The 22,022-nt window shown below is 49.5% G+C and overlaps 1 protein-coding gene and 1 non-coding gene across 6 annotated transcripts in view; both read left to right on the top strand.

The window, feature by feature from the left end:
- The first annotated feature begins 757 nt into the window (after positions 1 to 757).
- Epha10 (EPH receptor A10) overlaps positions 758 to 22,022 on the top strand; it is a 35,868-nt gene continuing 14,603 nt past the window's right edge. The window contains exons 1-6 of one of the 5 annotated variants that reach the window (XM_074080542.1): positions 758 to 1,540; positions 3,613 to 3,677; positions 4,859 to 5,537; positions 11,341 to 11,496; positions 11,876 to 12,226; positions 20,731 to 20,864. In XM_074080542.1, the coding sequence (XP_073936643.1) occupies positions 1,435 to 1,540; positions 3,613 to 3,677; positions 4,859 to 5,537; positions 11,341 to 11,496; positions 11,876 to 12,226; positions 20,731 to 20,864 (1,491 nt within the window). In that variant the 5' untranslated portion in view covers positions 758 to 1,434. The remainder of the gene's footprint in view (positions 1,541 to 3,612; positions 3,678 to 4,858; positions 5,538 to 11,340; positions 11,497 to 11,875; positions 12,227 to 20,730; positions 20,865 to 22,022) is intronic. The other 4 variants (XR_012449957.1, XM_074080540.1, XM_020173650.2 and 1 more) reach the window with 4 other exon arrangements.
- Positions 4,208 to 4,315, top strand: LOC141425225 (U6 spliceosomal RNA). Its single transcript, XR_012450313.1, has one exon. It is a non-coding gene; the product is annotated as a U6 spliceosomal RNA (small nuclear RNA).

Below are 22,022 nucleotides of genomic sequence, written 5' to 3' on the forward strand. Positions count from 1 at the left end.
ATGCTAACACATGCACACGCACTCATACCGTGTGCACGCAATACAGAGAAACAGTACATGAACGCGGCTTGTGAATGGCCAGTGATCTATGATACCACGAACTCTCGTTACACCGGTGCTCAAAGAGGTATGGAATGTAGCAGAAGAGGGGGTGATTCACCCAGATATCCTCAGCATAGAGCATGGCGCCCAGTAAGTGCTGGTTGGAGGGGTGAGGAACACACATATATATACAAAATTCACAGATACCCAGACCATACCGGCCAAGTGGAGATTTCTACTCAAGAAAAGAGCTCTGGAAAGCCAAAAGGTGGGTGGAGTTTTCTCCCTTCAAGTTCAGCCTAGATGGTGAAGCTCGCTAGCTGCCGCCTCCCTCATCCTAGAGAACCCCAGTCCTTCCCACCACCCAATGGTTAAACCTTCAGTTTGCACATAGATGACCTTCACTAAATAGAGGTCGGGTCCCACGTTTTCTTGCGGCTTCTTCAGCTCGCTGAACTCTGAGAATTGCTCCGCCCCTCTCGCAGATGCTTTGGATTCCCAGGTGCTGCACTTGTCGCCAGACTCCTGAGGTGGGCAGAATGGGGTACGCAAAGGGGAACCCCAGCCTGAGCAACCTGAGAATAGAGGTGGTTGTGGGTGTGTTGCTTGTGTCGAGAACCGGAGGAACCATCGTTCGTGTAAAATCTAACACCGCCCCCATCCCAGCGTATACAAGGTTTCCCAACCTCTGAAGCTCTGCTGATAGGGTGGGACCCTGCCTCTTGCTTGGCTCTCTCTCCTCAAGCAGCATTTTGGGGTCGAGCTCGGCCCCTCCCTCGTGTGTGTGTGTGTGTGTAATAAGGAGAAAAAGGGGGAGGGATCAAGCGGAGAGATACCAGGAGCACAGACATAGGAAGAGGCTAAGGGCTGATAGAAGAGCTTCCTAGAGCTTGGGGTCAGGATATCAAGCTCGGAACCCCCCTGCAAGTCCTGGGAACAAGGGAGCTTCTAGGCTAGTTGAGAGGCTGCAAGTGGGGCTGCTTCCCGGTGGGCCGCCCCTTCCTTATGCCACGCCCACATTGCCCACTTCTCGGGAACGAGGAACTGAGGTTTAGCGCTCTGGGCCACAGACGCCAGCTCATCTCGCTCTGCAGAAGCCCCGCTAGGGCTCAGGGCTGCCCCACCCCCACGGCTTGGAGATCTGCGGGACCCCTTCCTTTCCCCCTCCAGTTGGCTGTTCCGCCCCTGGCCTGTGAAACTCCACCTCTCCATCTTCTGCTGGCCGGGATTGGTGGACCTTCCACGGCGATGCCTAGTGATTGGTCCCCACGGGATGATGGTGACCGGTGAGACCCCGCCCTCAGCCGGCGCAGGGGTCTGGGGGCACTGCTCAGCTGTGCTGGGCTGGCGCGGCTTGAGCCGCCGCCGCACTGGCAGCTCAGTCTGCGGACCATGGAGACTGGCGCCGGTCCACACCCGCTGCGCCTATTCGTCTGCCTGATGCCACTATGTCTCGCTCTGCTTTTGGGACCCGGACGACCCGGGACCGCCGAGGAAGGTAAGGTGGCTGTGTCCGGAGCTTGAGATGCCAAAAGATAGGGGGCTGGAGGACTGGGAGACCGGGGTGGTGGGAGGCGGGGGAAGGAGTCGTTGGAGAGGCTAGAGTCTGTATTGGGGTTTGAAGCAAGCGGGCAGCGGGAGGCACAGATCTGGGGGTGGGAGAGAGGTGCCTAAGCAATGGTGCAGAGAGGGGCGTTGAAGAGCTTGGGGGCTGGAGACCTAGCAGGCTGGGGAAGAAAGAGACCAGGAACCACGGGAGCCAGAGGCGACTGTTTAGGGGCCGGTGAGAGGGACAGGGTGAGTGATTGCAGGTGGGAGGCGTGGGGGCGGGGAGATGACGGGAGCAGGGGAGACTCGGAGATGCGGAGGTGAGATCCGAGCTTGCGGAGACGGGATGGATGGAGCCCGAATAGAGAGGGCTAGAGAACCACTGCGTGACCAACAGAAGGAGGTGAAATGCTGGTCTTGGGGATTGGGTCCGGGCGCTGCCCGAAGTGCTGACCGTGGAACTGTCCGCAGTGCTGAATTTGGAGCTAGTCTACCCTGCTCAGTCCGCGTTGCAGGGTTTGGGGCTGTGGGCGACACCAGAGCCTGCGTCTTGCCTCTGATTCTGCATCTGGGGGAGCTGTACGCTCAGTTGAACCAAGAGGCATCATATCCAGGTGCACAATCCTGAGGCGCTGGAACAGGCTTTGGCAGTAGGGTCGGTACTGGAGCGGGGTCGCAGATGCCTTCCAATATGCTGGTTGCGACGCTGTCAGTGATGAGGAATTAGCGCGCTGTCGGCGGCGGTCCTGCCCACGGTCATAGACGCCGCTGGAGCCAGCTCCTGTTAGAGGCCCTCACCTTGGCAGCCCACCCCCCCTTCCTTAAGCTCCAAATGAGTAATCTTCCAAGATTTTGGCATAGCCTGGCTACCTGTCTTGGGGCTGCTGGCTGTCCAAAACCAGTGTTTCTCTGTAACCAAGGCTAAGAGAATGCAGACTGCTGTTGTGACACCTCATGCAGGAATAAAGTGACTCCAACTTCTCTGGTGTGTGAAGGGTCATTGATTATTTATAAAAGGGCCCCTGATGTTCTTTCAAAGGCAGTGAAGGTGACAGCCCCTGGGAAACGGGGTGACTGGGGAGATGAGAGATTTACTTATCTCCTGTTGCTAGCAGGGCCAGTCTACTTCATTTCCCTCAGAGGTCCTGAAGTTAAACTAAATATTTAAGTCTACTCTATGGCTGGCGACCCAACCTCAGAAGAACTCTGAATCTGAGTGGATTCAAGGGTATACACGGGAATGCCCTGATATACTCAATCTCTCCCTCTAATTGACACTTAGCTGAGAAGGCAAGGAGGCTCATTGACTCCCAACTCCCAATTTAAGAGCTGGCCTTAGAGTATTTGCCATGGGGAGTATGGAAGGCTGAATAAATAATGACACTCCCTCAAATAAAAGGTCCGCGTCGTAATCCTCAGAACTTGTTAATGGTATCTTAAGTGGCAAAAATGGGCTTTGTAGGTGCGATTAAGAATTTTGAGGCTCATCCTGGATTATTAGAGTGTGTGTAGTGTAACCACACTAGCCTTTATATGAAAGGATGATCTGCAATGACAAGAGCAGAGATTGAAGCAATACACTTTGAAGGTGGAGGAGAGGGCCACAAGCCAAGGAGTGCAGGTGGCCACTAGAAACTACAGAAGGCAAGAAAATGGATTCCTCAGATAACTAGTCCTGCTGACACACCAACTTTGGATAGTCAGACTATAGATCTCCAGAACTGTAAGATAAAAAAAAATCTGCTGTTTTAAGCCATAAAATTTGTGGTAATTTGTTATAGCATCCCCAGGAGACTAATACAACTTGTGCATTGTGACTACTTCTCTCTGGACTTGAGCTACTCATGCTTCCTTCTGGAGATTTATGGAATGAGAAACACTTGTCTATATCCTTTGTCACATTCTCTATCCCCTTGTTTAGCAACTTATGGTGAATTCAGCAAAGGATCCCACCCTCTTTCCAAATGACCATTTGGCTTTTTGACATCTTTGTTCCACATCTCTCTTCTCTCCTCTCCTTAGTCATCCTGCTGGATTCCAAAGCCTCTCAGGCTGAACTGGGCTGGACTGCACTGCCAAGTAATGGGGTAGGTGTTAAACTATCTCTCCCTGCCCTGGGAATCCAAGGCTTGGTTCCTTTTGGTCTCCATGTTCACATCAGATCAAAATGCACTTCCCAGTGTTTGGTCTTTAGCAGTACTGGTGTCATGGTAGATTGGCCTATTAGGAAATGTTGAGGAATCTTCCATTAGTCACACAAACAGATACATAAAAAGGAAAGTACTGGCTCTGTCTAGGAACAGAAACCCATTTCTGTTCCTAGACAGCTGGATGGAGCCAGTGTTAGACAATCCACACAGTAGACCCTCGAAACGGTGTTGTCAATTGATTGACAGAGCAAGCAAGACCTGGGGTTCTAAGGGGGCTGGGGATCTTGGGGTGAGGGTGGGACAATTTAGAGTAGAACAGAAGCTTATTGATGTGGAAAGGGCACAGGAGAGAGGGAGAGTCAAGTGACTCCACATACCATCCTAGCTCTGCCACTGGCTCAACGTACACAACTAGTCAAGTCATTTGCCCCCTTGAACTTCAATTTCCCCATCCATAAAAATAAGGATTGCTATTTTTTTCATAGCACATATACTAAAATTGGAATGATACAGAAATGATCTGTATGGCCTCTGCTCAAGGAAACACACAAATTCATGAAGCATTCCTTCTTTTTTTTATTCCCCACGCAAACATGGAACGCAAGCGTTCCATATTTTAAAAGAAAAAAGATAAGAGAGCCAAGTGTAGTGGTTCCGTCCTGTAATTCCATTGCTCAGGAGACTGAGACAGGAAGATGAAGAGATCAAGACCAGCATGGACTACATGTCAAGACCCCCCTCTCAAAAAAAAAAAAAAAAGGATGCATTTGTTTCCAGTTTCTCCTAGCTCTGCATTTATTTTATTTTATTGTGGTACTGGAGTTTGAACTCAGCCAGTCCTCCCCTCGTTTTTGTGTTGAGTTTTTTCAAGCAATCTATTTGCCAGCGCTGGCTTCGAACCGCGATCCTTGTGATCTTTGCTTCCTGAGTAGCTGGGATTACAGGCGTGAGCCACCGGTGCTCGGCAGCTCTGCATTTTATAATTTTGGGAATATGTGTGGTAGTGGAAAGGGATGGAAAGTGAGGTAGGAGAAGGTGAAAAGGTGGAGAAAGGCTAGCGCTTAGCCTCCTGTGAGCACGTTGGCTCTGAGCTGTCCACGGTTTTGCTTTTGTCTCAGTGGGAAGAGATCAGTGGCGTGGACGAACACGACCGTCCCATCCGCACGTACCAAGTGTGCAATGTGCTGGAGCCCAATCAGGACAACTGGTTACAGACTGGCTGGATCAGCCGCGGGCGCGGGCAGCGCATCTTCGTGGAGCTGCAGTTCACACTGCGAGACTGCAGCAGCATCCCTGGCGCCGCAGGCACCTGCAAGGAGACCTTCAATGTCTACTACGTGGAAACCGAGGCCGACCTGGGCCGTGGGCGTCCCCGCCTAGGGGGCAACCGACCCCGCAAGATTGACACGATCGCGGCAGACGAAAGCTTCACGCAAGGAGACCTGGGCGAGCGCAAGATGAAGCTGAACACAGAGGTGCGCGAGATCGGCCCGCTCAGCCGGCGAGGCTTTCACCTGGCCTTCCAGGACGTGGGCGCATGCGTGGCGCTGGTCTCAGTGCGCGTCTATTACAAGCAGTGTCGTGCCACCGTGCAGGGCCTGGCGGCCTTTCCCGCCACCGCAGCGGAGAGTGCCTTCTCCACACTGGTGGAAGTGGCCGGAACTTGCGTGGCACACTCAGAAGGGGAGTCCGGCATCCTCCCACGCATGCACTGCGGCGCTGATGGCGAGTGGCTGGTGCCCGTGGGCCGCTGCAGCTGCAGTGCGGGATTCCAGGAACGTGGTGACATCTGCGAAGGTATTCAGCGGCTAGGGAGGTATGGGGTGGGAGCAAATTAGGAAGGTGGCAGTTGAGAAAGAGCTTGCCCTAGATGAAAGAGGCTGGAGCAGGAGTGGAGCCAGGGGTCATGACATTTTGAGGAACTTCTAGTTGGCCTAGTCAGGACCCGTGAGTGAAGTTACTAAGATGTGACTTTAACTCCATATAAGAAGGCATTAGGGATCTACATTGCAAGCACTGTGATAGGCACCTCTCCCCAGGCCTTCCCATGTATTGGTTCAATAACAAAGTAAGTCATTGTTAGCTCTACTTCACAGACAACCTCAAAGAGATGAGCACCAAACTTGCCTAGCTAGGAAATGGGGAACCAGGATTTGAATCCAGGTTTACCCAGCTCTCAAGTTCTTTCTACTACACCAGACTGCAGCCCCTATGCATAAGGAAGAATGCTACAGCCATCCAAGCTTTGAGCTAGCATTAAAGGGAGTGAACCCCCTGTCACCCCCATCACTGACCACATACAAGTCAGAAGCTGGCAGGGGACATTCTTGAGCTCAAGAGAGAGAGGCAGGTCTCTAGTGAGATCACTATTGACATCTCACTCAGCTCTCTGAACTACAGTCATTGTGTCCCCCTGGGGGGAGATCCTCCTTGATGGGGTCTTTGCCAGGGTCTCAGGCCTGGGGGGGCGGCATTAGGAACAGACTGTCCTCTCCACTGGTGGTTTTGGAAGTGGTGAGTGAGGATGGAGTTATGAATGTGTGCATTTCATGTAGAAAGATCAAGGGATGCATTTTATAAACCAGGTCCTTTTCGGGGTGCCAGGGCAACAGAAATGAATCAGGTATAGTCCCAGTTCTTGGAAAGCTCACATCTAGAGGGAGAGAGCAAAGATTTTTCTTTAAATCACAAGGTGATATATGCAATAACAGGGACACAGAGTGGTGGGAAGATGAGGAAGTGACTACACTTGCTTCCATTCTTTTGGTCAATCATCCATTCAGTATGAATTGAGGACATACCAGTTGCATTTATTCAGTTCTTATGTGTATATAGATAAATGCCACCATCTTTTCTCTGGGGGAATTGTGTTTGTAAGCAAGTGAGAGGCCAGACCTTCCTGAGCAATCCAGATATGGTTAGGATCCAGTTCCATGCCTTCCAGCACTCATGGCAGCTGCCATCTATGTACTTACCCTATGGTATGTAGTGATCTACTTATGTATATTTGTACCACTAGACTAGGAGCTTCTTGAACTCAGGCACTGGGTCTTGTTATCACAGCAGTCTATTAGAGAATTAGCCTCTATATCCATTATAGAATACGGTACGTGGAAGGTGCTCAGTGAGATATACACGAGTAAAGTGCTAAGGATGCAGGAGCATGGCAGCAGGAAGGAACATAGAATGGGTGGTGCTGAATAAGTAAGCCAGTGTAATCAGAGCAGAGTGCGTGTGGGGCAGGAGAAGTGATGAGGCTGCAGAGAGGCAGGGCAAATCATAAAGGGGCCACCAATGGCAGGCTAAAGAGCTTAAGCTTTATGCTTTACACAGTGAAGAGGGATCCAGCGTGTTCAGATTTCTATCTTCAAAAGATCACTCAAGCTGCAATAGCACAGAAAGGATTGGGAGAGAAGCACTAGATGCCTAAAGATGAGGAAGGCAGTTGATGCAATCGTCCAGCTTGAGCTCCGAACTGAGGGGGCAGCAGAGATCCCTGAGTGCTGAGGATGGATGTGATCAGGAGACAGAACCTGAAGCACTTAGGGACCATGTAACCCAGGAGGAGAAGGAGCCTCTTTTGGCTCATATGCTGCTGGGAACTGAATGGACAGAAGGACCATCCCCTGGGTGAGGAGCACAGGATGCAGGTGCATCCATGTGGAGGTAGCGACAACGTGGGCTGGAGCTCAGCAGCTCAGGTACTTCTTGAAGCTGTGGGCGTGCTTGTGACAACTCAGGAAATATTATGGAGTAAAAAGCAAGGGGGCTAAAAATGAAGACTTATAGAATGGCAGTATTTGAGGAAATGTAGAAAAAACTGAGTCCATAAAGAAGTCTGAGAGGTGGGGCTGGATATGCAACTCAGTGGTAGGGCACTTGCCTAGCATGAGAAATGCCCTGGGTTCAATTCCCAGCACTGCAAGGAAAAAAAAAAAAAAAGATTGAGAAGGACTGGTGAGAGGCTAGAGGACAGCGAGAAAAGGGTGCCATCATGGCGACCCAGGGGATAGAAGCATCCAGGAAGAAGTAGCTTACAGTATGGCAGGGATTAGACTGTGTCCACCTGGTGGCCTTGGCAAGAGCAGTTTCAGATGGAGAGTCCAGGTTGCAGTAGGCAGAGGAAGAAGGGCTTTGAGGAGCTGGAGTTGGGGAATCTAAAAGTCTGGATTTGAAGGGGGGAGGGGACAAGATGGAATCCTCAGGAGGACATTGGACTGAGAGAACCTCCATTTGGAGAGAGGACTTTTATGGTAGATGGGAGAGACTTGTTTGTACACTGAAGGGAAAGAACCAGTGGGGAACCAAGTGTGTGCCAGGTAGCTCTGCTCCGGGAGGAAGTACTGTTTTATTACTGACGTGGGTTAGAATTGCTGACGCATGTTGCTAATAAAAAGCAGGCCAACTTTTAGTCAGTTTTATGCTTATTTAAAGGTACTCTTTTGTTGGTGCCCTCATACCTGCACTGAAATGGACTGCTTTTCCTGAAAGGAGGTAGTGGAGGAGGAGCTGGGTGAGAAGCAGAGGGGAGAGGGCTGATGGAATGTAGACATGGAAGGTGTGAAAGAGAGGGCCCAGGGTGGAAATGCAGGGCTGGCCTTCCACAGGAGGTGGCTCGTCCCTCCTCTAGGATGGGAATGCAGGAGAGCAGGAGTGGGTGTAGATGGAGGTGTTTGCAGGTGTTTTTATTTTTTATTTTATCTTTTTATGGTACTAGGGTTGGAACTCAGGGCCTACACCTTAAGCCACTCCACCAGCCTTTTTTTGTGAAGGGTTTTTCAAGATAAGGTTTCAAGAACAATTTGCCCAGGCTGGCTTTGAACCTCAATCCTCCTGATCTCTGCCTCCTGAGTAGCTAGTATTACAGGCGTGAGCCATTACTGCTGTGTTTGTGGTCTTTGATGGCCAGATGTCGAGGGAATTGCCACCCAAGGATCTCTCTCCTCCCTGTGAGCTGGAGAAGAGAGCAGATGTACCAGGGAACAGTTAGATCTTTGTCTGTTTTGTTCATTAAGGCCTAGAATAGCACCTGGCTCATACCAGATGATACAGTTATGAATGGATCAGAAGGAGGAGGTTTGGATCTACACTCTGGGACCCCCCCCCACAAAAACTAATTCCACGACTGGTTTGTGTTGTATTCCCTTCCCTTGGGCTGAGAGCAGATAGAAGTGCCTTGTAACCAGATCGCCTCTTCCCTGGGCAGTGGGGAGCTGGGAAGAATGCCAGCTGAAGCTCCCCAAGATCCCTATTAGAACTGGGATTTGGAGAAGAATGAGATTGCCTGGAGAGAAGGCATATAAGACATTGTAGGACAAGACCCACAGGTATGAAAAGAGCTCAGTGTGGTGTGGGTAGGGTGACCAGAGCAGGGAGTTGGAGAATTTCAGGAAGGGAAGTGGTCAGATTTGTATTTAGCAAGCTCAGGCCTTCCAAATGTCTGCAGCTGACACAAACCTCTCTCAAAAGGTAGAGAGAAGTGGAGGAGGGAATAAAGCCAAAATTTTTTTTATCCCTCCTTTTTTTCCCTCTCTCTTAGTGACCTTGACTCTTGTTGCCTTCTCCTAGCCACTAGAGGAATTAGTGAAAGAATTGGAGATTCTCCTTGGGGGGAAAGTCAGGATGTACAACCTGTATCTTTAAATCTGTATGGGACTGTCCTGGAACCCAGGGACTCAAGCAGATCTGTTCTCTGAGGCTCTATGGAGTGCACTGACACCCTGTGATGGGTGGCATAAGGGGAATTACATGGGGACTAATTTGGGTTCCTGCTAAGAAGCACTTTCTAACTGCCTCTGCAGGGGATGAGCTTTCCATGATGAGGCATCTAGCAGTGTGGCTCCTGCTAGAGGACCAGGCCAGGGGGAGTTGAACTAGAGCACCTCTGCAATCCTGACTCTGACCTTGAGAAAGAGAGGAAGGTGTTGGCTGTCCGGGACCCCCTTCTGAGTGTGCCCTTCAAGCTACACCCCTTCCATAGTGTCTCAGAGTAAAGATGACCATATCTGCCTCTGATGGGACCAAGCAGACAGCAGCTAGGATGGCAGACACTCAACACATGGGAGGGGAAGCACTCCTTCCTAATGCTTGTCATCCTGCACACAGGGCCTCTCCAGAGCCTCACCCTTCTCATGTTCCACCACACAGGTGGGCAGCCATCATTACCGTTCCCATTTGACTGATGGTTTCCTGGGGCAAGAGAGACAAAAGGAGTGGTCTACCATGGCAACCCAGGCCTTCTGAGTCTCAGCCTGGACCTCTGCCCACAGTGGTAAGGCAGCCCCATACTTTGTGTTGAAGGAGAGACTACAAGAGGCTGCTGGGTTGCTGAGACCCTCCCCAAAGCTGTGCTGGCTGGGACTCTGGGCAAGAGGGACCCTCCCAAGTCTAAACCTTCCAGACAGTGGGAACAACTTAGCACTCCACCCCCAGGTTTTCCCAGAGTCAGTCTGCCTCTCTGCTGTTGTATTGTCTCCTTGGAGAGCAGCCAGCCTTCCATCAATGGCTAGATTAAAGGGGAAGACCACTCAAGCTAGAGAGGAAGGACTGGGAGCCACTGCTCCCCTCCCGGGTCCAGCTGGTGAGACTTTTAAAAAAGTGGATGTCTATTAGTTTCCATTTCAGGCCTGTGAGGGAGGAACAGTAATTACTACAAATCATTGTGTAAAAGTAGTCCACAGTGGGCTAAAGAGTTTACATGTTTTATCTCAGTTAATCCTCCAGCCACCTTGTTGAGGTAGGTATTCTACACAAAGCTCAGAGAGGTCAACCAACATGTCCAAGGTTGCAGCTCAGCTACAACCCCTGGTGTTGAGACATAAAAGCCTGTGCTCTTAGCTAGGGTGCTCTGGGTAGGTGAGGAGGGTAAAGAAGCAAAATTACTGAGCACGTGTCAAGACTAGAATTGGTCTGACTCACTGGTCTAGGAAACTTTCTGGGTCGCTCTTTTCCTTCCAACCCCTCCACCTGCCCAGCTCAACTTTCAGCCTGGAGTGAGTCCAGAGTGTGAACTGGGGATTTATGACACACTAACCCCAAATGATGATGGTGGGAGGATGAGCTTGACAGCAATATCTTTCTCTCTGTGGTGTGTGTGAAAGTGTGTATCTGGTTAAGTGGGAGTGTGTGTCTGTCTCTGGTCTGGGGGCCCAGCTCTTGGTGTATGCCCTCTTTGTTCTCTTCTTAGAATCAGGACTGCTCAGTTCAGCTCATTTTCTTCCAGTGAGCCCTAGAGCAGAGTGGTGTGGCTCTGAAAGGGAAACCAGTAGGTTGGAACTTCACTAGCTGGGGCATTGAGCAATTTACTTAACCTCCCCCCATCTTAGTTTTCTTATTTTTAAAACTGGGGATGAAATTGAACCTCACAGGCTGGCATGAGGATCAAATGGATTAATGGAAGTGAAATATGTCAGTTCCCCGCCCACAAAGGTTTGCCAAGAGCCAGGTGACAGTGGATTGTTCAGGAGCTGCCATCCCCAGGGACCACGCTGGCGGAAAGGAATCCCCTAATTTCCCTAAACTCCAGCCTAACAGGGGCAGACAGGAAGGAGGAAGAGAAGCTGTGGAGGAGCCCCCCCTCCTTATCGGCCCCTCCTCGCAGCCTGTCCCCCAGGGTTTTACAAGGTGTCCCCGCGGCGGCCCCTCTGCTCACCGTGCCCAGAGCACAGCCGGGCCCTGGAAAACGCTTCAACGTTCTGCGTGTGCCAGGACAGCTACGCGCGCTCGCCCACCGACCCGCCGTCGGCCTCCTGCACCCGTGAGTGCCCCTCGTGGCTGCGCTAAGGAGGGTGGGGGACCTCGGGGGCGGTCAGCAAAGGCGCGATCCAGGCGATGGTGGGGACCGGGGCCCCCACTGCGGGGAGTTGGGCCAGCGACAGTACAGGAAGGAGACCCTGGGGTGGGGCTGGGGACCCAGGGATTGGAAGAATCAGGGGGCAGACAGAGGGATGAGGTTCGGATTTTCCGCCGAGTGTCCTTCCCCGCCCTCACCTCACGCCACCCCCTAGCCTGGAGGGGACTGTGTTCTCTTCTGGGCCCCCATCCCGCCCCATCGCTGCCCGCCCCATCGCTGCCCGCCCCCTTCCCTCCGGTGCTCCCGCCCGCCCCTCTGAGCGCCGCGTCCCGGTGCCACCCAGGACCGCCGTCGGCGCCGCGAGACCTGCAGTACAGCCTGAGCCGCTCACCGCTAGCGCTGCGGCTGCGCTGGCTGCCACCTGCGGACTCGGGCGGCCGCTCGGACGTCACCTACTCGCTGCTCTGCCTGCGCTGCGGCCGCGAGGGCCCGGCGGGCGCGTGCGAGCCGTGCGGGCCGCGCGTGGCCTTCGTGCCGCGCCAGGCAGGGCTGCGGGAGCGCGCCGCCACGCTGCTGCACCTGCGGCCCGGCGCGCGCTACACCGTGCGCGTGACCGCGCTCAACGGCGTCTCGGGCCCGGCGGCCGCCGCGGGAGCCACCTACGCGCAGGTCACCGTCTCCACCGGGCCCGGGGGTAAGGCCACGCCGCGCGCCCGCATGTTCCCGTTCCCGAGGCACCGGCTCCTCTCCCGCACCCCTGGCCTGTCCGTCCTACTGGCAGCTGCCCCCACCCTCCCCACCGCAGCCACCCAAAACACAGGAGTCCCAGTGACCCCACCGAGGCTCCCGGCCATCCCCAAGACCCCGAGGGAGGGCCTGCCGGAGAGGATGTGAGTCTTACAGTGAGTCCGCGGGGGGCAGTGGGCGCGCCCCTTCCTGCAGAGCACATCGCAGAACGCCTGCGTCCCGCCCGCCTCCCAACTCTGCAAAATGCCTTGCCTCTTAATTTCCCAGGGAAAAAAGACGTGGAAAGTGTTTGTTCTTCCCTAGTGGGAAGCCGCATCGTAGTTCCTTTCCCTATGTCTCAGAAAGAGGGGCCTCTCGTGTCCCCTCGGACTCCGCAGAGGCCACCCTCTTCCCTGGTCCTGGAAAGGGCAAGAAGCACGCAGGGCCAGACTGTAGGCCTAGGACCCGTTGGTGACACATTTCTGAGAGTGGAATTGAGGTGAATGAATGAAGCCCTGCACCCCTGATGGGACATCTCCCTTCCTCATTCTTGACATTTACTTTTGATTTGTCGCTCCACTGGGGTACACTTTGAAGTAACCTCTCAAGTGCCCTTTGCAAGAAAGATAAGTGAGTGGTATGGCTTCTGAGTCTTCCTACCTGGGAAGATGTGATTGGTTTGTGACCCTACTTCGGGGTCTTCTGCCAGTCATATTGGCAAAAGAGAAGTCTGAGCCTAGGGTTATTTTCATTCTTTTGTGAGCGACTTGGGCATATATGTGTACACACACTGATGTTTGAATAATTCCTTAACCTACTGATGAAAATTAAAATTTAACCAATATGGATTTCTTTTCACTGAGTATGGTTGGAACATAGTAAACCTTTTGATCTGCACACATTTTTTTTCTTCCTGGAAAAAGTTTTCTTCAGTTATTGCTTTGACTAGAACTTCTGATCGTTCCAGTGTATCTCTTAAGACTATCTCTAAGCCTTAGGTTGTACATCCGTTTTCTGATTCTCAGCTCTTGTCACTCCCTTTATCATTTTTAGCTCTTAATCCCTTTCCTTTGCCTTTTGAGAGATTTCCCAATCTGCCTGGTTTTCTGGAATAGCAGTTCTATTCCTTATTGTCTCTATTGTGATTTCACACTTGCTATTACATTTTTGTTTTTAAAAATTCAAGGGTTTGGAATGGAGCTCAGTGCTAGAATGCATGTCCATCACACATGAGGCCTCAGGTTTGATCCGCAGCACTGAAAAATTCTAAAAAAGACAAATAAATAAAAGGGGCAACTAAAAACTCAGTATATAGGAAAAAGCCAAACATATAGGCTGGAGGTCATGGCTCAAGTGGTAGACAGGGACGCCTGAGTTCAATCCCCAGAACCTCAGGAAAAAAATCCACTTTATAATACATGTAACATCAGTTTTTATCTGGCATCTCCTATTAACAGTCCTGTTGTTTTGATATAGAGGAAAATACTGCTCTATTTCCATTTTATTAGTGAAAACACTTATCTTCTGGAAGATACTAGGCACATGCCTATAAATCCAAGCTACTCAGAAGGCTGAGGTAGGAGAATCACTTGAGCCCAGGAGTTCGAGCACAGCCTGGGCATCCTAGCAAGTCTTTAAATAAAAACAACTAAGTTTAATCCTAGCTACTCAGGAGGCAGAGATCAGGAGGATCATGATCCAAGCCAGCCTGGGCAAATAGTTTGAGAGACCCTATCTTGAAAAAAACCCATCACAAAAAGGGATGGTGGAGTGGCTCAAGGTGTAGGCCCTGAGTTCAAACCCCAGTACCACAAAAACAACAAAAACTCCACTAAGCTTCTATTGATTGAGTGCATCATCAATCAATAGAAAAAAAAACCCACTAAGCTTCTATTGATTGAGTGTATTTGGCACGGTGTAATATGATTTTTATATTAATTCATTGAAATGGAATTATACCTCCCTCCCTCCATCCCTCCCTCCCTTCCTTTTTTGGCAGTTCTGGTGGTTGAACTCAGGGTTTCCAGCAGGTACTCCTACTGCTTGAGCCACTGCTACAGCCCTCCCTCCCTCCCTCCCTCCTTCCTTTCCTTCCTTCCCTATTTTTGACAGGATCTGTGTGGCCCACAACTCAGGTTGTCTCTGCCTCTCCTAAGAACTTGGATTGTACATGTCTGCCGTCATGCTTGGCCCAGAAAATACAATTTTGTTGTTTAAGCTACCTGGTCTGGAGTACAGTATCTGGTTATGGTAAAATGAGCTGACTACTATATATTGTAACTTTATAACTTTTTAAGGTTCTGTGTGTGTGTGTGTGTATTGGTAGGGATGGAACCCAGGGCCTCACATATGCTAGGCAAGGGCACTGAACCACACCTCCAACTCCAACTTAACTGTCTGAAGAATAGCCAAATTCTTTCCTAGAACAGTTGTTTTTTGTTTTTGTTTTTGTTTTTTTGGTGGGACTTGGGTTTGAATTCAGTTTCACATTGCAAAGCAAGCTGCTAAGTCACACCTCCAGCTCATTTTGCTTTAGTAATTTTGGAGATGGGGTCTCACAAACTGTTTGCCTGGGCTGACCTCAAACCTTGATTCTCCTCATCTCAGCCTCCCAAGTAGCTAGGATTACAGGCGCGAGCCACCTGATATTCTTACCAGCGACTTGCAAGGGCTCCAGTTTTTCTGCCTCCTCATCAACACTTGCTACTGTCTCTAGGCATCCTAGAGAATGAGAGGTACATCTCATCGTAGTTGTGATTTGCATTTCTCTGATGACTAATGATGTTGAACATCTTTTCACGTGCTGGGTTTCGTTGTTTTTGTTTTTAGTACTGGGGTTTGAACTCAGGGCTTTGCACTTGCTAGGCAGGTGCTCTACCACTTGAGCCACACTTCTAGTCCAAAAAAAAAAAAGGCCTATAATTTTGAGGAGGCCTAGTTTGTTTGTTTGTTTATTTATTTTTTTGCAGTACTGAGGCTTGAACTCAGGGTCTCATTCTTCCTAGGCAGGTGCTCTATTGCTTGAGAGACACCTCTAGTTCTTTTTTGTTGAGATAGGGTCTCGAGAACTCTCCGTCTAGTCTGGCCTTGAATCGTGAGCCTCCTAATCTCTGGCTTCTGAGCAGCTAGTAAATAGGTCTGAGCTGCGAGTCCCCGACTTACTTTTTTGTTTTATTGGTTGCTTGTGCCATTTGTTGGTGTCATCTCTGAGAAACCATTGCTTAATCAAGTTAGATTTATATCTTCTAGTGGTTTTGACTCAAATTATTTTATAGAGGGTGTGCTTTCACTTCCAGATGACTTGGCTTTATTTTATCTTTTTGTTTCTGATTTTACTGTTCCATGGTTAGAAAAAGATTTGACTAATTTTTGCTGTTTTTTATTTTTTAGTAACTGTTGAGGTTTTCTTTGTGGTATAAGATATGGCAAACATGTTAAATATTTCATGGTTACTTTAAGCAATACACATTATTTTGTAGAATAATTCTCCCTCTGCGTATATACATAAATACACACACATAGACAGACAGACATAATTTTACAGTTAGTTACATTGTTCAATTGTCTCCTTGTTTTATACTAGTCCCAAAGACTGAGAAAGGTTAAGTTCTCTGTTCTGCTTGTGATTTTGTTAAAACCCTTGTGTTTGTGATGAATTTTTGTTGTTGTTTTGAGGCAGGGTCTCGATATACAGACTGGACTTAAACTCATGATCCTCCTGCCTCAGCCTTCTGACAACTGGGATTACAGGCATGCACCACTGAGCCTGGCTGGGTTTTCTTTTAAATATTTCATTTGTGCTAATGCACTTTTCGTTTCCCACAAGGCTTTCTCGCCTTTTCCACTTTCATCTCCTCCTCCTGCTTCTTTTTCACCATGGCCTTTGTCCCCATTGGTGGAGGCCATGTTTTCTTCTTGAAGATACCAGGCAGTCTCCTGGCTTGTCCCTCTGTCACAATAAATCTCTTGTCAAGATGGATGACTCCTGAGTCTTCAGAGTAATGTTCATCTTCCCTTATTCTGAAAACTTTTTCTTATACCCAGTTTCTTAATGTGTTTTGTTAATTTGTTCTTGGACAGGAGATAGCTGGTGTTTGCCAATAATATTAATAATTAAAACAATAACAATAATAATTATGAATTGCTTTTTGGATTGGTTGTGAGGCTTTTAGCTGCAAGTAGCAATAAATCTCAATCCAACTGACTGCGAGTCCAGTAAACCCAACAATTTCTTAGCTTGCGTAAGAATGCTGAGTTAGAACGTGGTTACCTCAGCAGTCAAGTGTCCTCAAGGACCCATAGTCTTTCTGTCTTTCCATTCTGCCATCCTATCACCTAAGTTGGCTCCTTCATCGTAGCAAGTTGGCTGCAGCAGCTCCAGACATCACATCCTTACCATTCAAAAGCATAAAACAAATTTCTTCCTTGTAGGTGTCTTTTTTAAAAGCAAGAAACTGCCAGGATAGGCATAGTGGCTCATGCCTGTAATCCTAGCTATTTGTGAGGCTGAGATCTGGAGGGTTTGGATGCCCAGCCTGGGAAAATAGTTCATGAGACCCCATCTCCCAAATAATCAGAGCACAGTGGACTGGAGGTATGGCCAAAGTGGTAAAAGTTCATGCAAGTATGAAGTCCGGAGTTTGAACTGCAGTTCCACCAAAAAAAGAAAAAAAGTGTAAGAAACCTTTCTCAGAATCCCCTCTTCCCTTAGCCTTTTCTTGGCCAGACCTGAATTACAAACCAATGATCGGCAAAGGAAATAAGTGCACGTACATGTCTTAGAACAGCAGAATTCTCCGGGCATGTACCCCTAATCAGGGGGGAGGGGTCATGGCTGTGGCACTTTGGACCCCACTTCGGTGCTGGTTGGCTTTCAGCACAAACCTGCATCTGTGCAGCAGGGGCTTAGGCTGTGTTTTGTGTTTTATTCTCAGGGTTGTGCGTCCTATGTGTCCCCAAGGGGCTGAAATGTAACCACCCCCTACCTCCACACCCTGGCCGTCTGAGGCTCGGGGCAAATGTGGCCTCTTCTTGTCTCTGTCCCATCTGTCTACAAAGGACTGTGCTGCCTCCTGGGAAGCCTCCTCACTCCTCCCTCTTCGTGCCAGTTCTTTTGGGAAGCTGCCATGTCGAGGTGACTTTGTCCTGAGAGGCACTGCTGGGGGCCGGGAGGAGTCCCTTGCCTCCAAAGCAGCTGTTCAGTGGAGTGAGGCCTGTGCATTGTCAGCCCACAAAGACTGTGCTTTTTTTTTTTTTTAAGAAGGTCAGGCACTGGGGGAGAAGAAAGGATTTTTCAAGTTATTTTTAGAATGGGAGGCAATGCCACTCTGGGCAGTGTAGCCTGGGGTTCAGTACAATTACACTTTTCTGCACAGTTCCACTGGCTTTATCATAGGTAAAAATATGCCACTCTGCTACCCCCCAGCCCCCCTTCTGGAAATCAGCTGTGCAGACTACTGGGGTGATGCTGTGGGATTTCTGTGTCCTTGTGTCTTCACTGGGATTGGGGAGTGTGGAGATGGCGGCAGCTAGGTGGATACCATTTAAGATGGGAAGTGAGTTCACCTCCTTGCCCCGTTGCTGTCTGACATCTACTTCCCCAAGTCCCCCGAAATGTCCAGGACCCTCATGTTGTTAAGGCAGCAGAAATTCTGAGTCTCCTTGCTCTTCCCTTCTCTGACTGCATGCTGCCAACCACTGGCTCCTCTGCTTGGTGAACTTGGCCTGAGCGTAAGCCGTTCATATACAGCCAGCACGTCCTCGTATTCTCACGTCAGGCCTAGCAGGTGTCACTGCTTCCATTTTATACATGAGGAACCCAGGCTCAGAGAGTGAAATCGCTGGCCCGAGGACCAACAGCTAATGACCAGAAATGAGGGGAAAAACCGTTTGCAGTTGTGGCGATGGAACCCAGGGTCTTGAGCGTGCTGGGCTGGCGCCCTGCCTCTGAGCACATGCCCAGCTCAGGAACTTTCTCAGTGTTCTCTTCCTTGGGCTCATCTCTGCTTTTCCTTCCGCCTCTCTCAAGTTCTCTTCCCAAGGCTGGTGTTTCTCAGCCTTATCTCTTATGGCGTTTCCTCTTCTCTTTCCATGTATTTTCTGTGCGTGGTTTTTAGAGCCCCTGAGTTTGCGCGCCCTCCCCAGACACCTCTGAGCCCAAGCCTCTTTCCACCATCTGCCCTTGGACATGGCCTGGCTCGGCACACCCAAGTAAAGTCATGAGCTTTGAATTTTCACTGAAAGCATTACCCTGCAGGACGCTCGTACTCGCAGGACAGTCGCGTACTTTTCAAAGAGTTAGAAATAGAATTACCATGTACTCAGGCATGATGGCGCATGCCTATGGTCCGCGTACTCAGGAGGCTGAGGCAGGAGGATCGAAGGTTTGAGACCAGCCTGGGCTACAGAGTGAGGCCCTGCCTGAAAGCAACAGTAACAACAAAAATCCTTTGCCAATTTTTTGAGACAGGGTCTGCTTACGTTGCCCAAGCTGGCCTTGAACCTGGGCACAAGGGGTCCTCCTGCCTCAGCCTCCAGAGTAGCTGGGACTTGAGGCATGTGCCTGGTCTTCACCCATTTTTATTTATTATTGTTATTTTATCTTTTGTGGTACTGGGTTTGAACTCAGGGCCTCACACTTGCTAGGCGGGTACTCTACCACTTGAGCCACTCTGCCAGCTCATTCACCCATTTTTGAAATTGAGTTATTTGGTTTATTTGTTATTGAATTGAAGAAGCTCTTTATGTAATCTGGATATTAGTCCCTTAGATATTTTCTCCCATTCTGCAGGTTGCCTTTCCACCCCATTTATTCTTGCCTTTGCCATATAGAAGTTTTAAAGTTTGACGTAGTTTCGCTTGTCTACCCTTGCTTTTGTTGTCTGTGCTCTTGGTGTTACATCTAAGAAATCATTACCAAATCCAGAGTTGTAGAACTGTTTTCTGCTCAGAGTTTTATTAATTGCAAGTCTTATGTTTAGGTCTTTAATTCATTTTGAGTTAATTTTTTTTTGAGACAGGGTCTCTCTGTGTAGTTCATGCTGGCCTCTAACTCACGGTCCTCTCAAATCTGCCTCCTGAGGACTAGGATTACAGGTGTGTGCCACTAATTCTGGTTTGAGCTGAGTTTTCTATGTGGCATAAGTCAGGGATCCAACCTCATTCTTTTTGCGTGTGGATGTCAGCTTTCCCAGCACTATTTGGTGCAGAGACTACATTTCCCCTAAAGCCTAGCCTTAGTACACCCCCTGTGGGAGATCCCTTGACCATGTATGTGAGGGTTGATTTCTGGGCTCTGTATTCTGTTCCATTGCTTTGTTTGTACCATGCTCTTTTGATCACCATAGCTTTGTAATATGTTTTGAAGTCAGGAAGTATGAAGCCTACAGCTTTTTCTTTGCCAAGATTCTGTTGGCTATTATTCATGGTCCTTTGAGAGTCCGTATGAATTTTAGGATTTTTTCCTATTTCTTTAAAAAGTAAGTGCCATGGGGATTTTGATAGAACTTGCACTGTATCTGTAGGTCGCTTTTAGTACTATGGGTATTTTAGCAGTAGTAAGTGTTCCATTCCCTGAACACAAACTGTCTTTCCACTTATTGTTTTCTTTGGTTTCTTCCAACAATGTTTTACATTTCTTGGTGTTCAGGTCTTTCAGTCTTTAAGTTCATTTGTAAGTGTTTTGTTCCTTTTGAGATTATCATAAATGGAGATGGAACTCAGGGCCTCGGGCATACTAGGGAAGCACTCTACTGCTGAGGTACACACCTGGCTTAATTTCCTTCGTGAGTTGTTCTTTGTTAGTGTATACAAATGCTATTTATTTTTGTGCATTGGTTTTGTCTCCTGAAACTTTGCTGTATGTATCTGTTCTAAAAGTATTTTGTGAACTCTTCAGAGGTTTCTGAATATGAAATCATATCATCTGAGAACAGAGATAAATTCGCTCCAGCTTTCCAATTTGGGTGCCTTTTATTTCTTATTCTCTCCCAATTGCTCTGGCTAGAACTTGAATATTATGGTATGCAGAAGTGGTCAGAGTGAGCAGCCTTGCCTTTTTCCTGGTCTGGGAGGGAAGGTTTCCAGTCTTTCATCCCTGGTATGATGTTCACTGTGGGCTTTCCCGTATGCCCTTTACCATGCTGGGGAGATCTTCCATTTCTAGTTGTGCGGTGCACTGCCCATTGAGCAGACCCTGACACTAGTTAAGGAGCTGGTCTCCCTGCTTCCAAATGTCATATGTCTCCCAGCCACAGAGATTGCCTGAGAGGGAAGCTGGGGTGTAGGGCAGGCAGGGGCAGGAGGGCTGGGGCTTTCCCTCCTAGAAGGCCATGCAGGTGAAGGCCTCAGCCCGCCCCTAGCCCCGCTCCCGACTCCTGCAGGTGTTCCCCCCCCAAGACCCACCCTCCCGCTGCCCACTCAGGCCCTGACTGCAGTCCGTCTGGGTGGAGAATCTCACTTTGCTCATTTCAGCGCCCTGGGAGGAGGATGAGATCCGCAGGGACCGAGTGGAGCCCCAGAGCGTGTCCCTGTCGTGGCGGGAGCCCATCCCCGCTGGAGCCCCCAAGGCCAACAGCACGGAGTATGAGATCCGGTACTATGAGAAGGTGAGTGGGTCGGAGGGAGCAGCCTGCAGCCCGGCCCCTCCATGCCAGCCTTCCTCTGCCTCCTGCCAACAGGAGCCAAGTGGCTTTTCTTCCCAAGCCCCGTCTCCCGCTGGGACTGGTGCCCTTTCGTGCTCACTCCTGGCTTTACCTGTCACCAGCTACAGAGTCCCCACCTTGGCCTTGCATTTACTGTTGACAAAGAGTTTTCTCTGGGTCTAGGACTGAATCTATACATACTGTTTGCCAAACCCTTTTAAAGGAAAAGAGCATAGAACTATATTGTTTCAAATTTTACAAAAATTTCCACCATGGGGGCATGCTGCTAGTTGGGTGGTGAGCTCTCCAGAGCAATGAGGGAATGAGCTATTGCAATTTTACTGATAAAAAGGATACATGTGTAACACATTACTTATAATACTGAAATATATACAGTACTCATAATCTCCATAAATCCAATTGGTTCTCATAGGATATTTTTGTTGATTTTTTTTTTTTTTGGTGGGATGGGATTTGAACTCAGGGATTTGCATTTGCAAAGCAGAAGCTCTACCACTTGAGCCACACGTCCAGTCCATTTTGCTCTGGTCATTTCGGAGATGGGTCTTGAGAACTATTTGCCTAGGCTGGTCTCGAACCTCAGTCCTCCCAATCTCAGCCTCCCAAGTAGCTAGGATTAGCTACATCTGGGCTGCTGCTAATGCTTCTTCTCCTTCTTCTTTCTCTCTCTCTCTCTCTCTCTTTTTTAGTACTGGAGATTAACCCAGGGCCTCTCATATACTAGGCAAGCTCGCTACTAGTCACGTCCCCAGTTCCCACCCCTTTTCTTTTCTTTGAGATGGGGTCTCATTGTGTTGCCCAGACTGGCCTCCGATTCCTGGGCTCAAGTGATTCCTCCCGCCTCAGCCTCCCAAGTAGCTGGAACTCCCTGTGTGTGTCACTGTGCACACTTGTGCTCATTTAATTTGGTTGCAGTTCAACCGTGATGTGACAAATGGAGTTACATCCCAACCCACTCTCTCTCATAAGTGTATCCTCCTTAAATCTGAGACATGTGCTACCATAAAACTGTTTCTTACCTTGGTGCAAATTAAATTCATTAAAGTGAAACCTCTTTCAATGTCAGCACTACATGTGTCAGAGCTCCACTCCCTCCTTGGG

This window comes from Castor canadensis, chromosome 7 (assembly GCF_047511655.1).
Source record: "Castor canadensis chromosome 7, mCasCan1.hap1v2, whole genome shotgun sequence".
NCBI classification, from domain to species: domain Eukaryota; kingdom Metazoa; phylum Chordata; class Mammalia; order Rodentia; family Castoridae; genus Castor; species Castor canadensis.